Raw genomic sequence first — 16,360 nt, 5'->3', positions numbered from 1 at the left:
GTGAAGTATAATGGTATATAGATATAGGTGATTGGATGGCTGCTAGAGAAGGTAGGTGGGGAAGCACAAAGGTGGGTGGGATCTGGTGTAGAATGGAGCTGGCCATATAGAAACTGTTGTGGTCATATATTATGATTTATCAAAGCACAGCCCAGAGCAGACACCCTAAAAGGTGGACTGCAGATACAGTTTGTCTAGTGATTGATCACCTAGATCTCACAGTACTGTGTTCTGCTTACTCTGCTAAAGCTTCCATTGCTCTGCTGAAGAAGAGCTTTCAGAAAGTCAGTCACACCATTGCTGAATCTACCGCACCCCTGTGGTGACTGATCAAGACATATTTCATGGGTGATAATGTGAGACATGAGGATGGCTTTGAGAAGACTCAACTTTTTGTCTGGCAGTTGGATCCGCCTCAAACTTTTTAAAAGCTATCATTCAAAAGCCCCTCACAAGCTAAGTTCACTTGACAAGCTTTGTCACCAACTACTGTTTCATTGTTTTCATTCTTCAGTTTCCCCTTGCTTCCAGAGTGGCTTGTAGGGAAATCAGATGAACCAATTGGGCAGTCTGGCTTCCAGACCCAGGTCCTCTATGTCACAGTAGTCTAAGTCTAGGTATCCTCATCCTCAAAATATCTCATGGTGCTCCTGAGAGTTAAACTGGGTAACAATATAGAACGAATACCATTTGTGCCAAAAGAAAGAGCCAGGTGTTGTGCCTTGTGCCCATAATCTCAGCTACTCCGGACACTGAAGAAGATTCAGTGTATCTGGATTTATAGTGAGGTCTTTGATCCATTTGGAGTTGAGTTTTGTATAGGGCGATAAGTGTGGATCGATTTGCCTTTTTCTAACATGCAGACATCCAGCTTGACCAGTACCATTTATCGAGGATGCTATTTTTCCAGTGTATATTTCTGGATTCTTTATTAAAATCATGTGTCCATAGGTGTGTTGATATTTGTCTGAGTCTTCAATTTCATTACATTAATCAACTTGTCTGTTTTGTGCCAATACCGTGCTGTTTTTATTACTATAGTATTGCAGTACATTTTGAGGTTGGGATGGTGATACCTCCAGCAGGTCTTTTATTATTCAGGATTTTTTTTAAGCTACCTTGGGTTTTCTGTGTCTATATGAATCTGTAGATCGTTTTTGGTAAGGTGACCATTTTTACTATGCTAGTCCCACTGATCCATGATCATGGGAGATCTTTTCACCTTCTGATAGCTCCTTTAATATCCTGAAGTTCTTACCATACAAGACTTTCCCTTGCTTGGTTAGAGTTACCTGATGGTGCTGCAAATATGTGTTGCTTTTATTGGTTGATAAATAAAGCTGATTTGGCCAATGGCCAGGCAGAATGGATCCAGACTGGAAATTAAAGCAAAAATATGGAGAGAAAGAAGACAGAGACAGGGAGATACCAAGTAGCCATCAGAGAAGCAAGCTATGAGTTAAAAAGCCACAAACCTCATGGTAAAATATAAACTAATAGAAATGGATTAATTTAATTGTGAGAGCTAGCCAGTAATATGCTTGAGCCATTGGCCAAACAATTATAAGTAATCTTAAGCCTCTGAGTGTTTATTTGGAAACGGTCAGGCAGGAGAGAAATCCCCATTTACAGTTACCCCAAGATACTTTATAATATTTAAGACCATTGTAAAAGGTGTTGCTCTCCTGATTTTTTTCTCAGTCTTTGGTCATTTGTAAATAGGAGGACTATTGATTTTTCTGAGTTAATTTTTTATCCAGCTATTTTTCTGAATGTGTTTATCAACTGTAGGAGTTTACTGGTGGAATTTTAGGATCATTTATATATACCATCATATAAATAAATATAAAGATACAAATAAAAATAGTTTGACTTTTTCCTTTCCAATTTATATTCCCTTGATCTCTTAGTTGTCTTATTGCTCTAGCTAAGGCTTCAAGTACTATATTGAGGGGATGTGAAGAGAGTAGGCGGCCTTGTCTTGTTCCTGATTTTAGTGGAATTTCTTTGAGTTTCCTTCCATTTAAGTTGACGTTGTCTATTGACTTGCTATAAACTAATTTAATTATGTTTAAGGTAACTTGTATCCCTTTATCAAGAAGGGATGTTGGATTTTGCCAAAGGCCTTTTCTTCATATAATGATATGGTCATGTGGTTTTTGTCTTTCAGCTGGTTTATATGATGGATTATATTTATCATTTTACATATGATAAACCATCCTTGAATCTCTGGAATAAAGACAACTTGATCATGGTGCATGATATTTCTGATGTGTTCTTGGATTCAGTTAGCAAGTATTTTATTGAGAATTTTTGCATCTGTGTTCATAAGGGAAATAGGTCTGTAATTCTTTTTCTTTGTTAGATCTTTATAGGGTTTGAGTATTAGGGTAACTGGTCTCATAGAATGAATTGGGCAATACTTCTTTTTCTATTTTGTGGAATAATTTGAGGAATATTGGTATCAACTCTTCTTTGAAAGAGTTTGTAGAATTCTACTGTAAAACCATCTAGCTTTTGCTTTTGTTTTTGTTTTTTTTTAATGTTAGAAGACTTTTAATGACTGCTTCTATTTCACTAGGGATTATCAATCTCTTTAAATTGTTTATCTAATGTTGATTTGACTTTGGTAAGTGAAATATTGAGAAAATTATCAATTCTTCTAGATTTCCAGTTTATGGGAATACAGGTTTTTAAAATATGTCCTTATGATTCTCTGGATTTCCCCAGAGTCTTTTGTTATGCCCCCCTTTACAGTTATAATTTTATCAATTTGGATCTTCTCCCTCTGCCTTTTAGTTAATTTGCCTAGGGATTTGTCAATTGTAATGATTTTTCTCAGAGAATCAACTTTGTTTCATTGGTTCTTTGAAATGATTTTTTCTATTTTATTGATTATCAGTTGAGGTTTTGTGTCCCAGTATATGGCCAATTTTGAACAAAGTTCTATGAGGTAATGACATGTTTGAGTGAAATGTACTGTGGATATTTGTTAGGTCCTTTTGGTTTATAGCATCGGCTCTAGGATTTCTCTGTGGTTTTTTCTCTTTTTTTCTGGATGACCTGTCCATTGGTGAGAGTGGGTTTTTTAGTCTCCCACCATCAGTGTGTGAGAATCAATTTGTGGTCTAAGCCGTAGTAATGTTACTGTTATAAATCTGAATGTCCTTGTGTTTAGCACATAGATGTTAAGAATTGCAATGTTGGGGCTGGAGAGATGGCTTAGCAGTTAAGAGCACTGGCTGTTCTTCAAGAAGACTTAGGTTCAATTCCCAGTACCCACATGGCAGCTCACAATTGTCTTTAACTCCAGTTCCGTGGGACCCAATGCCCATGGCAAAACATCAGGGCACATAAAATTTTTAAAAAGGGAAACACTAAAGCTTTGATGCTGAATTTAAATTTGAGAGCTTCACCATAAGGAAGTGTGAAATTTAATGTTATGCCTGTAATAAAGGAACTTTATAAGACGCCTCAGAACAGCGTTTAAAAGATGTTGCCAATGTGATAGTACTAGCATGTTTTTGTGGCACCCTTATGCAGAGCAAAAATATTTCATTCAATAACCACACTATAGCCATAGAATATATTCCATTATTGATTGGTATTTTGAAGAGTGGAAAATGGAAGTTTAAGCTGTTTGTCTGGTGCTTTTGAACTGGCATTTGAGGAGAGGTAGGGTTCAGTTTCCCTCCATCTGCAGCCATACTCCTGACCTGGCCACTGTGCAGCCTCTCCATGCTTTTACGATTCTGGAAGCATTTTTCATAAATGTGGGGATAAATAAATTGAATCATAGTTCTTACTTGTTCAAGTTCCTTATATTGATCCACACTCTGTAAAATTGAGGTGGATCCCAGATCTAGCTCCAATGTCCTAGAAAAAGCCAGAAAAGTAATTCTTAGCAAGGAAGGGAATTTATGTATCACCCACAATATCTCTTTCCTAAAGGTAGAGCTGTAAATAGTCCTTGTAAACTGATCTGAAAGATGCTGGCCCTGCTGCTGCTGCTGCTGCTTCTCCTTTCCTCCTGCTCTTCTTCTTCCTCCGCCTCTTCCTGCTCTTTCTCTTCTTCTTCTTCTTCCTCCTCTCCCTGCTCTTTTCTTCCTCCTGCTCCTCTTCCTGCTCTTCCGCTTCCTCCTCTTTTTCCTCCTCCCCCTCCTCTTTTTAGAAGAAGAGGTTAAAATCCTTTATAATCATCTAAAGTCAGATACTTCTCATTTCTGACAAAATTTGTGCCAGGAATTGATTAGGTATACTCTTTCAACTCCTCCACAAACTGTTTCTTATTAATAAGTTTAATTTCCCATGATCTGATGAGGTCATCAAGGCATTAGAGCATGAGATACACAGCACAGCCTCTAATTTAGCTACATTTCTCTCAATTATCTCCTGCAAGAGGGATGAACAAAAATATGAAAGAAAATGTTACTAAGCATTAGAATTTATAATTTTTCCTTTTCAGCAAGACACAACTAGTCTGTATCTTTAAAACCATTATAGATAATATGCAAATAAAGACAAGAAGATTAAAAAAAAAAAAAAGGAAAGAAGTAGCCCAGAGGTTAAGAGCACTTGCTCCTCTCCCAGAGGACTTAAGTTCTGTTCACAGCACACTTGTCAGTCAGCCTACAACTGCCTCTTCTGGCCTCCACAGGCAGCTATATCCAGGTCATCAGCGCGCGCACACACGCACAGGCACACGCACACGAATACAAACAAAAATAAAATTTTAAAAACATAATAGAAAAAATTAAAATAGCCAAATTGTTGAATGAAGGAAAATATGTGGATATAATGTTCTTATAATATTACATAGAGGAAACAAAAGAAGAGAAATGCCTTCCTTTTCATTTCCTGTGACCCATGTGACTATACATAGATGGGAAAAATAAGCAAGAGTACTAAAATGTGAAGCCCACATTAGCGTGGAAGGAGAAGGCCTGTGTGTGTTATTTCTCCTCTAGTCTCCCACACTTGATGGGATGGTGCCCCCTTTGGTTCACTTGACAGATGTACTTCTCCCCTATAGAGCCAACACCTGTCATAGATTTAGAGTGTATCTGTATAGCTTTTTTCTTATATTGAAACTAAAAATTCACTTTTGTTAAAATAGAACTTTAAATATTTGCATAAACAGTGGGTTACTCTCTCTTTCACAGCTTGTTTAGAAAAGCAGTTTTCTAAGTAGGTGCAGGCAAGTCATAAGTCTATGGATTTTGATTGCTGTCCTGTATTCCATCCAGTGAGCGTGTCACATTTGCTCATGGATTCCTCCCTGGGGAGTGGCTAATACGGTTTCAAATTTCTCATATGAAACAGTGCTTCGCTGAGATGAATCCAAGTGAGTTCTCTAAAGCTGTTTATTTAACAAGGAGTAGAATTGCTAAACAATACCAACTGAACAACTTGGGCTAAATTTTGACATATTATCTTCCATAGTGGTTGTGCCAAGTCTTTCCCAAACAATATAAAGATTCGCTATTTCTCAATTCTTCCCATCAAATGTGGTGGCATTCTCAAGCTGGGATTCATATAGTAGTCTGACTATGTGAACTAAATTGTTCTCCTTTCCACTTCCCTGTTTCCTGTGAGTTTAAGGATTTAATTTTGTGTGCTCTTAATTGACTTTTCTGTGGTGACTATAATGATTTTGTCCAAGTTTCCATGGGCTACTCTTTTTTCTATTGCTGAAGTTCCTGATAGAATTTATACAGACATTAACTCTGTGTTGTACTTTGTCATTAAGTATGGTATTTGTTGGAGGATTAATCCAGGTAAGAAAGTTTAACTTCATGAAATGCTTTTTTGCATTAATTAAAATCTGACTTCTTCCCATTAAAATTGTGATTAATCGGAGTGGTGCAGTCTCTAAGATGGAGACATTCTTGTGATCTTGGAATAAATTAATTTGCTCTTGAGGTACTTTTAATACATAATCATTTATTTTTCTAGGAATTCCTAAACAGGGTTGGGTTAAATAAATCTTTTTAAGTGAGATTTGAACTCTTCTAATTTTCTTTTATTTGATTATATTGTTTTTATGTGAAAACTATATTAGCCTCTTAAAATTAGAAATTTTGCCTTGTTTCTATCTTCTGAAGCTTTCTCTTAACCAAGTTAATAGGGGCTGAGAAGGTGGTTACATGACTAATGCACCTGCTACGCACACATAGGGAACAGCGTTTGCTCTGTCACATTGAGCCAGCACTAGCCAAGTGTCTGGTGTCTGCTAGAGCTGACTCCACTTAGTTGTTTCCCTTCTTTGTGCACAGGGACCTCTACTGATCACACTTGGCTTCAGGGCTGAGAATTCGTCAGGTTCTCCCCCACTCTTGAATCTCACCAGATTTAGTCCTTTGGGGTAGCTGATGTTCTAGATAGAAGTGTGTCACAAGTACACTGGGGATACAGGAGGGGAGTGCAGTACTGAGATCTCCACAAGTTAAAGTACTGCTCAGAAGTCTGTCCTCCTCCCCCACCTCCCCATCCGTGTGTGTGTGTGTGTGTGTGTGTGTGTGTGTGTGTGTGTGTTGTGTGTGTGTGTGTGTGTGTCTGACTCCACCAGGTTAAACACAGGCTCCCTCATTTGTTGTTGTTCCGTGTTTTCAGGCACCCAGGAGAGTTCAGTTTTGTTATATTTATTTTATATGTATGGGTGTATTTTGCCTGCATGTGTGTTTGTGTACCACATATGTGCCTTTAAACCCAGTATCAGAGAGGCAGAGGCAGGCAGATCTCTTGAGTTTGAGTCCAGCCAGGTCTACAAAGCAAGTTCCAGGACAGCCAGGACTACACAGAGAAATGATATCTGGGGGGATAAAATTAATAGATACTCTGATAGGGGAAGTCCTTCTGCATATGTTTGTCTTATTGGTTGTTGAATAAAGCACTGTTGGCCAATAGGGGAGCAAGATAGGTGGGATTAGAAGTCAAGGAGGATTCTGGGAATTGTAGTAAAGAAAGGTCTTTTTATCCAGGCAGGAAGTGACATTGCAGGCAGACTCAGAATATAAGCAAGGACAAGCAGGAAATCACTCTCTTCCTCCTCCTCTCTTCTGTGGGGGGGCCGCCATGTGATCGCCAGCAAGAAAGGATGCATATGACTGGCATCCTTGACAAGATAAGTCTTTATAAAAAATATAGATTAGTAGTTATGGTTGATAATTAAGACTGAGTTAGCACATAAGAAATCCTAGTCATTGGCCAGCAGCATTGTACCTAATATTAATCTCTGTGTGTTATTTTGGGTGCCCCTGTGGCAGTGGGGCTCGGGCAGCTGGTGGAAAAAGTTATCGTTACAATATCCCAAAATAATAACTTTGGATTTCAATCTGCAGCATCCCACCTGTCTACAACCACAGCTCTAACCATCCATGTGCAGTCCTTCAATACAGACACGGCCTTTTTAGGAAACCTGGTTCATAAAAGGAGGATCTGAATTTTGAGTTCCAGGATCAGTGTTGGATCTCTGCATCACAGGGGTAGAATGAATGCTGACCCCACACCTGTCCTTGGTGCTGGGCTTTGAGCTTCTGGCTTCTTCTAGCCAAGTATTCCAGCTCTGTGGCCACAGAAAGAAAGCTTTCTTGCTCATTCCCTTGGGAGAGTGCAAAAGATATTTTCTAGAACCCATCATAGGTCAGGCAGCATCGGTCATGATAGACTCCTGTTGGCAGCATAGTTCTGACTTCCCAGTGAGAAGTGTTTCAGCTTGACCTTCAGACTTAGACATTAACCTGCTGCCCAGCATGAGGACTCTCTTTATTTGGTCTTGGGTTTTCCTGGAATCTCAACAGTTCTCACCTAAGTTTCTTATTATGCATTCCTCACTATATCTGGCACAGGGATTATGCCTTATTGATTCCTCTGTAGACTCTGTGATTTCTCTGTAATATATTGTATGGCTGAATCTCATTGAGAATCCCTGTACTTTGGGGAGGGCTCCTGACTTCCACATCTGCACAAGTCACTAGATGGGCACCGTGTGATTTCTCTAATGAGGAAAAACATACAGAGCTTTTAAATGTGTTTGAAGACGTGTTTTTTTCCTTTTATTGGAAATAGATTTTTTATCACATGATATACCCTGATTACAGCTTCACCTCCCTCTACTCCTCCCATTTCTTCTCCCCAATCTTCCCATCCAGATCCACCTCCTTTGTGTCTGTCATTGGAAAGCAAGATGCTTCTAAGGGATAATAATAAAATGATACAGAAACTAACATATCAGAATAGGACAAAAGAAAAGAGCTGAAGAGAAGGCACAAGAAACAGACACACTCATTTGCACCTGCAGGAATCCCATGAAAACACTAAACTAGAAGCCACAATATATACACAGAGGACCTGCAGTGTAAAGAGAGAATATATATGAGAAAAAAATTTAAAGCCCTGATATGACATTGTGAGAGAAAGAACCTCCAAAGATGCCATGTTTTCTCTTGGTCGTCTACTGCTGGGCATGGGAGCTACCCTTAAGTGTAGTTTGTTTCACTGGTGTGAGACTCCCTTGGATAAAATGGAATTTCCATTTGCAAGTAGTTATCAATTGGAGATGGCTTCTGGGCTAGTGATGGGGGAATTTATGAGATCTTTCTATTTTTTTTTTTATGTAGGCACTTAGTGCTATGAACTTGCCTCTTAGAACTACCTTCATTGTGTCCCATGAGTTTGGGTATGCTGTGTATTCATTTCATTCAATTCTAGAAAGTCTTTAACTTCTTTCCTAGCTTCTATCTTGACCCTTTTCTTATTCAGTAGTGAGTTGTGCAGTTGTCATGAGTGTGTAAGGTTTTTATTTTTATTGTCAATATCCAGCTTTAATCCACAGGGCTCAGCTAGGATGCAGGGTGTTACTTCAACTTTCCTGTATCTTGCTTTGTGTCTGAGTATGTGGTCAATTTTGGAGAAAGTTCCATGAGGTGCATAGAAGACAATATCTTCTTTTGTATTTCTGTAAATGTTAGGTCCATTTGGTTTAATAATGCCAGTTAGCTCCAGCATTTCTCTGTGTGGTTTTTGTCCAGACTGCCTGTCTATTAGCAAGAGAAGGGCATTGAAGTCCCCACTATCAGTGTGTGAGAGTCAACTTCAGATTTAGTGGTGTTTCTTTACACAAACTTGTGTGCCCTTGTGTTTCGTGCATAGATGTTAAGGATTACAATGTCCTTTTGGTGGATTTTTCCTTTGAGTATGTAATGTATTTCCCTATCTCTTCTGATTAATTTTGGTTTGGAGTCTATTTTACCAGATGTTAAAATGGCTACACAAACTTGCCTATTAAGCTTAGAATATCTTTTTCCATCCTTTTGCCCTAAGGTGATGCCTATTCTTTATGTTAAAGTGTATTCTTTTTTGGGTACAGCAGAAGGATGGATCCTCTTTTCCCATTCTTACTGTTTCTGTCTTTTTTTTTATTTTTGGAGACTTGAGACAACTGATGCTGAGAGATATCAATGAACAGTGTTTGTAGATTACCATTATTTTACTGATGTGTCTGTCTCTCTCTTTTTTGATTTGCTGCTCTGGGATTATTTATTCCTTGCGTTTCCTTAGATGCAGTTAACCTCTTTAGATTGGAGTTTTCTTTCTAGCATCTTCCATAGGACTGGATTTATAAATAGATGATATTGCTTAAATTTGGTTTTTATCATGGAACATCTTATGTTCTCCATCAATTGTGATTGAAAGTTTTGCTAGGTATAGTAGTCTGGGCTGGCATCTGTGGTCTCTCAGAATCTGCAAGACATCTGTCCAGGCCCTTTTGGCTTTTAGAATCTCCATTGAGAAGTCAGGTGTCATTTTAATAGGTGTGCCTTTATATGTTACTTGGTCTTTTTCTCTTGGACCTTATAATATTCTTTCTTTGTTCTGTACATTCAGTGTTTTGATTACTATGTGCAAAGGAGACTTTCTTTTTTGCCCCAATCTGTTAGCCTGTATGCTTCATGTTCCTTGGTAGGCACCTCCTTCTTTAGGTTAGGGAAATTTTCTTCTATGATTTTGTTGAAAATATTTTCTGGGCCTTTGACCTGTATTTCTTCTCTTCTTCTATTCCTATTATTCTTAGGTTTGGTCTCTTTATAGTGTCCCAGATTTTCTTGATGCTTGGGGCCAGGAGTTTTTATATTTAACATTTTCTTTGACAGAAGTATCCATTTCTTCAATGCCTGAGATTCTCTCTTCCATCTCTTGTATACTGTTGGTGAAGCTTGCCTCTGAGGTTCCTATTCAGGTTTCTAAATTTCTTATTTTCAGATTTCCCTGTTTACCTTGTTGATTCTATTTCAATTTTCAGGTCTTGAACTATTTTGTTCATTTCTTTCTGCTGTTTGTCTTTTCATAGATTTCCTTAAGAGATTTATTTCCTCTTTAAGGTCCTCTATCATATTCATAAAGGCTACTTTAATGTCTTTGTTTTGTGCTTGAGATATGTTGCAATCGTCAGTGCCCACTGTGGTAGTGTTGCTGAGCTCTAGTAGAAACATATTGTCCTGGCTGTTATTGTTTTGTTTTTATGCTGGCTTCTAGGCATATGGGTATCAGAAGATTGTAATTCTAGGTGCTAGTATCTAGTCTACTGTTTTTTGGGTGGGTGTTTTGCTCCTTGGTTTCTGTTGCCCTTTCTAGTTCTTAGGAAGGTGTGGTGACTGTGATCCCTGATAGGAAATTCTTCTGATATCCTTCTAGATGTGGCCTAGGGGTGATCCACAGGAAGGAAGGAAGTATCATGTTCCATGGTGATCTGCTTAGTCCCATGGAAATGAGAGCAGGGAGCATGGTCTACAACAGAGATGGGGATGAGACTGGGGGATTATACTTGGAGCAGAGGGAGGAGAGGCAAAGGCCTTTAGTTGGCCTACCTGCTTCCCTGGTCAGAGTCAAAAAAATGTGAGTTCAATGTATTTCTTCTTCCGTTCTTTTCAGTGCTGAGTTGGAAGAACCACATAATTATGATACAAGAATTTCATATCTGAGTCACTCTAGCAACTCGATTAACCTGTGTGCTGCAGGAGAAACTGCGGAGGGTAAGTCTGCTAAGCCAATTAATATTACAACCAGGTGCAGGGTAAAAATGTGTCAAGATGGTATTTTCCCTATAGCTAATGATATGTTCAGATTTTCTGCTCTGCCATCTTATTTCCTTTTTTATCTCTCCCATTCCTAGTCTCTTAACAATATATATCAGTCCAGCTGGGCATCAGCACTGATCTGGACTCCTAATAAGTGACTCCTGCTGTGTACCTCCTCCTTCCTGCCATTCCTTTTTATCTCTGATCATCTTAACTGCTTTGCCCTTTGTAGGTGGGTAGGAGGAAAAGTCAAGACACTGTGATTTAATTTTTCTCACTTAAGGAAATCTCACCTTGCTTCTCATATCCTTCTTGAGGTTACTTAGTGTGTGGAGAAAGAGATGGCACACCATGAGAATTAGACTTTGTGTTCAATCTAATTAAGAAAAGGGGCTTTATATAGTAGCTTTTGAGTTCAGAGATAAATCCTCCAGCCTTTGATGATGCTCAGAATGCTTTGTGCAAAGGGGATTCCTAAAGAAAATGAATGAGAAGCAGAGATGCAACACTACTACAACTTTCAATGTCTTTGTTCTACTGACAGTGTCATCCAACTCTCTGCAGAAGCAATAAATACCAGTGCTACAGTAAATGCCAGGACTTACAGAGCCAGCACTATGGATTGTATTTCTCTGCTAGGTCCTCTGTGCAGACACCTGCAGATTGAATGTTTCCATCCCCACTGCAAGAGACAGGAGACTGAAGCTTGGAGAGGATGAGACGTACATAGTGAGCCAAGCACTGTGTGGTAGAGCTACAGTGCAGAACAGGCTCAGCCTGTGTGAATACTCCATGACCTTTCCATCAATCTAAGCTGCATCTTACCCAGAGGGAGCTTATCTCCCTTGCAAGGAGGCTCCAGAAGTTCTTCTGGCTCAATTATTGCTGTACAGACAAGAAGACTTGGGTTCTAAGAAAGAAGTCATTGTTCTGGAATATATACTTAAAGTCTGTGATATAAATTGTGAACACATATTGACATTTCTGTAGCACAATTTTTCTTTTGGTCCACCAACCAACTCCCAAATCATGACACAGAGACTTATTGGTTATGAGTGCCCAGCCTAGCTTAGGTCCTTTAACTTAAATTAACTTGTTTCTCTTTATCTAACTTTTGCCTCAGGGCTTTTTACTTTCTATTTGTATATCTTATTTTCACTGCTTCTTGTGTCGGCTGGCTGGTGGCTGCCTGGCTGCCCCCCACTCTGTGTCTCCCTTGTTCTCTCCTCTCTTCACCTCATCTCGTTCTTGTTCCAGGCCTAGATTTCTTCTCCTATTTATTCTCCCTGCCTGCCAGCCCTGCCTATCCTTTCTCTGCCTTGCTATTGGCTGTTTAGCTCTTTATTAGACCAATCAGGTGCTTTAGGCAGGCAAGGTAAAATAAATGCAACACATCTTTCCAAAATTAAAATGAAGCATAAACAAATGTAACACACCTTTACACAGTTAAAATAATATTCCCGAACACATTTCACTTTCCTTTCCAGGAGTGAGAAATTGAATAACTACTAAAAAAAATTCTACTGGGTCAAGTCTATTATCAGAGATGGCTGTCTTAAACACAATTGAGAGGATAGATTCAGGCATGGGATGAAAGGTCTGCAACTGATTATTAATGTCTGCCATAGGTGTAGGATTTTGTTGTTGTTGTTTGCTTTTGCTTTTGTTTTTCATTCATTGCCCACTCTACTACTGTGGGATTCTAAAAGTCTAAGAAGTCAGACAGTTGTCTTTGTACCCTGATAAAGCAAATTGGGATAAACCAGATCACCTGTGAAAAAACCAGATGTTCCCATGTGATTTGTAGAATATTAGCCATAGGCACAGAGCAGGGCTTTTCACTTTCTATTTTATGCATTCATCCTTGGGAAATCTTAAAATACAGATTCCGGTCACAGCTCTGATATGTGGCCTTGGAGCCTGCATTTCTAGCAAGTTCACCATTCATGTGACACTGCTGGACTGTCCCACACACTCTGACTAGAGAGGCTAGGGCCCCATGTAGGCAGAATTCTCACTGAATGAATTTCTACCAGACATAAGGTTCACAGGGCTGAGAGGAAGCTTGAGGCTGAGCCTTCACCTTTTTTTTCTCTGGACTCCTGAGACTCCCTTACCCAGAACCTACCATTATGGAAATGCCTCACAAAAATCCTGGTCAGGGATTTTCCCTTGGTGCATCTTCCTCTTGATGAGCTAGGCTTCAGAGACAGGTGTATGCATGTTTCACACAGGCAGGGCCACTCATGCTAGTGGGTGAAGCTGAGGATTGACTATGGAAAGCTGGGTAAGAGATCTCCATTCGTTGACAAATTCCAAAGATGGGCCTCCTAGGGACACCACCTGAGGTACCCTAAAGAAGGAATTACTAACCCAAGTATTTTGTGAAGGGTCCCAGCTGCACTGAAAGAGTAATGCCACCAAGAAGGCAAGGGTTGTGGACTAAGGAGTCGGAAAGGGTTCAGAAAGTGAGGCCTGGTGGAGCTCCCTGTGTGGAACAGCAGGGAATCAGGTGGGAGGGGATGGAGATGACTAAGCCTATCCCTGATAGCAGGACATTTTTATAGTAGACAAGGATAGGCCAAATAATACTTAAGAAACTGGGAAACTATAGCCAGCAGTCATGAGGATTTCAGTGATGTGTCCCACCCCCTTCCAAAGATAATGGAATTGACAAATGTCTAGAAAGACTGACCAAGAAAATTAACAATCTCAGGAATAAAGCAGGGATAGCCTCACAGACCCCATGGGCACTAAGAGATAAGGAAGCATTATAAAACACTGTATGTACATGAATTTGGCAACTTAAACAAAAATGAAACAATCCCTTTAAGCTACTGCAGATCACCCAAAATAATTTGAGTTGCTCCATAACCCGTAGAAAAAAAACCTGCACTTAGAGCTTTAAAAGTTCCCCCAAATAGGGGCTAAGGTATTGGCTCAGAGGGTAGAGAGCTTCCCATATAAGTATAAGGGCTGGAGTTAGAATTCCCAGGACACACATGAAAGCTGGGAGGTGTAGCTGCTACCTATAATTCCAGCATTTGGGAGGCAGGGGCAGGGATCCCTGAGGAATCAGTGAGCTCTGGGTTCAGAAAGAGAACGTGCCACAGAAAGTAAAATGAAGAGCCATTAAGGAGGATACCCAACACCAATCTCTGGCCTCCAAGTGTACATGCACACTCCCAACACACTTGTGTGTCTGTATACAGGAAAACATGCATACACACATACACATCCCCAATACACATTGCATACATGAGAACATACATACACACATACATACCTACACCTCATACAAACAAGTTCCCCAAAGAGTGTCTGTATCCAGGTGATTTCACTGAAACATGCTTGCAAACACTTAAAAGAGCTATCACCCATGCTTTGTAGTATCTTTGAGAAAAATAGAGGCAACCAGTTCCTGGCTCATCTCGTGAAGTTAACATAAGCCAGATACTAAAACTAAATAAGAAAATGGCTCAGATCTCCGGGAGCAGCCATGAAGATCCGTTAACACTGGATATTAGCAATCGTATACAGCGGCATAAGCCAATGCAGTTTGTTTTGGAGATGCAAAGCCCAGTATCCACAAATCAATCAATGAAACTCATTATGGTTGCAGAGTGAAGCAGTAAAATCACACAATACATTCAAAGGACACTGGGCAACATTCTGCCCTGATCACAATATAATGATTCTTGGAAAAAGAACTCCTTGGCTCTGATAAAGGTTGTTCACAGGGAGCCTGCAGAACTAGCTACCTGATGATAAAGAGGCACTGCTTTCTCTCCAAAACTTGAAACAAAACAAGAATGTCCTCACCTACTGCTCTTACTCAATGTAGAGCTACGAGATCTAACCAGGAAATGAAAGGGCAAAGAAAGATAGCATCTTAATTTGCAGAAATCCCTAAGTGTTTATAAGAGCCCAACAGAGAAACAACCCCTACACCCTGCCTCCAAGAACTAGTGAACAGTTGTGGTTTTATGTACTACCAGTGTGCACATGGATGCTAATATTGGAAAAGTACAATACCTTTTAAGTTTTCTTTCCAAAAGATAAACATGTAGACGTCAATTTGTCACAGCATGCACAAGAGTTAAATGTTAAGAGTATAAAATTTGGATTAAATAAATCAAATCTAATCCAAATGAGTGAGGAGACATAATATGTTTGCGGATTAGAAGACCCAATAGATTAAAATTGACAGTTAGTGAAAAACAACACATCAGTTCTCCCCAAGTGGCTCATAGGCTTAAGGCAGTTCCTATAAATATCCCAGCAAGGTGTTTTGTAGCTATAGACAGGATTATTCTAAAATGCATATGGAAAGGCAGAGGGACTTAAAACAGCTGCAGATAATTTTGAGAAGAAAATGTAGGAAAGACCAGCCACCCAACTGAAAGACTGATACCTTGATCAAGATCATGTGGCTTTGGTAGAGAGACCTGGTGTAGAGGAATGAAGCTGAGAAACCAGAGACAGGCAGGTGTAAACATGCAAAACAATTCTTGTTCTGCCCCCTGCCCTCCATTTACAAAGATGTAGAAGCAACTCAATGAAGACAGCCTTCTAAGAAATAGTGGTGGAGTGTGTATTACTATCTATAGGTTACAAAAAATGTCAAACAGGAACTTAATTCTCACACCTTTACAAAAATTAATTTTAATAATGTTTCTCTCGGGTGAAGAATCTAATTTTTTTTAAAGGGGTTGGGAGAGAGAGATAGGGAGCAGACAGGAAAGATAGGATGTAGTGATTAGTGTCTGCTGTCCCATCAGTGATTCTGTCCCTTGAAACAAACCCAACAGCTTTGGGTGCATAGCTTACACAGTGCCCACCATTGCAGAGCTCAGTCTTGGGTCACAGGACTCAGGCTGTTCTGGAAATTGCATAATTATCCACAGTGGTCATCAAGACCAGTGTCCTTGTGACTGTGCCTCCTGGTGCCAGGGAATTCTTGGGGCATCTTGAAGAGCCTTGGGGATTCCCTCAGACCAGGAAGTTCTAAACCGGGAAGTTGTTCTCTTGAGCAGCCTTGGGCAATCTGCTTCACTTCCCTCAGTGTGGGTTTCCATATCGGTAAATATTTAGTATCAAAAGGAAGCCTATTGCCTACACTGTGAAGATGTTTGCTGCTTTGGATCATTGAGTTATTTAATATTAAGGATGGTCATCTCACCTCCGGATGTGAAGACAGGCTAGTCTAAGATCTCGTGGGGTATAGTGCATGGAAAAGTGGAAGGCCTCCAGGCTGTGGACCTCTGCAGCTGCAAAGTGGCTGA

The 16,360-nt window shown here is 39.7% G+C and overlaps 1 protein-coding gene across 1 annotated transcript in view; it reads left to right on the top strand.

Moving 5' to 3' along the window:
• Fyb2 (FYN binding protein 2) overlaps window positions 1-16,360 on the top strand; it is a 71,057-nt gene that overhangs the window by 20,378 nt on the left and 34,319 nt on the right. The window contains exon 5 of the mRNA XM_035438669.1: window positions 10,930-11,030. Coding sequence (XP_035294560.1) covers window positions 10,930-11,030 — 101 coding nt within the window. The remainder of the gene's footprint in view (window positions 1-10,929; window positions 11,031-16,360) is intronic.

Source organism: Cricetulus griseus, chromosome 2, assembly GCF_003668045.3.
Source record: "Cricetulus griseus strain 17A/GY chromosome 2, alternate assembly CriGri-PICRH-1.0, whole genome shotgun sequence".
In the NCBI taxonomy this organism is placed as follows: domain Eukaryota; kingdom Metazoa; phylum Chordata; class Mammalia; order Rodentia; family Cricetidae; genus Cricetulus; species Cricetulus griseus.
The sequence above is the reverse complement of the archived record's forward strand: the minus strand, read 5'-3'. Positions and strand labels throughout refer to the sequence as shown.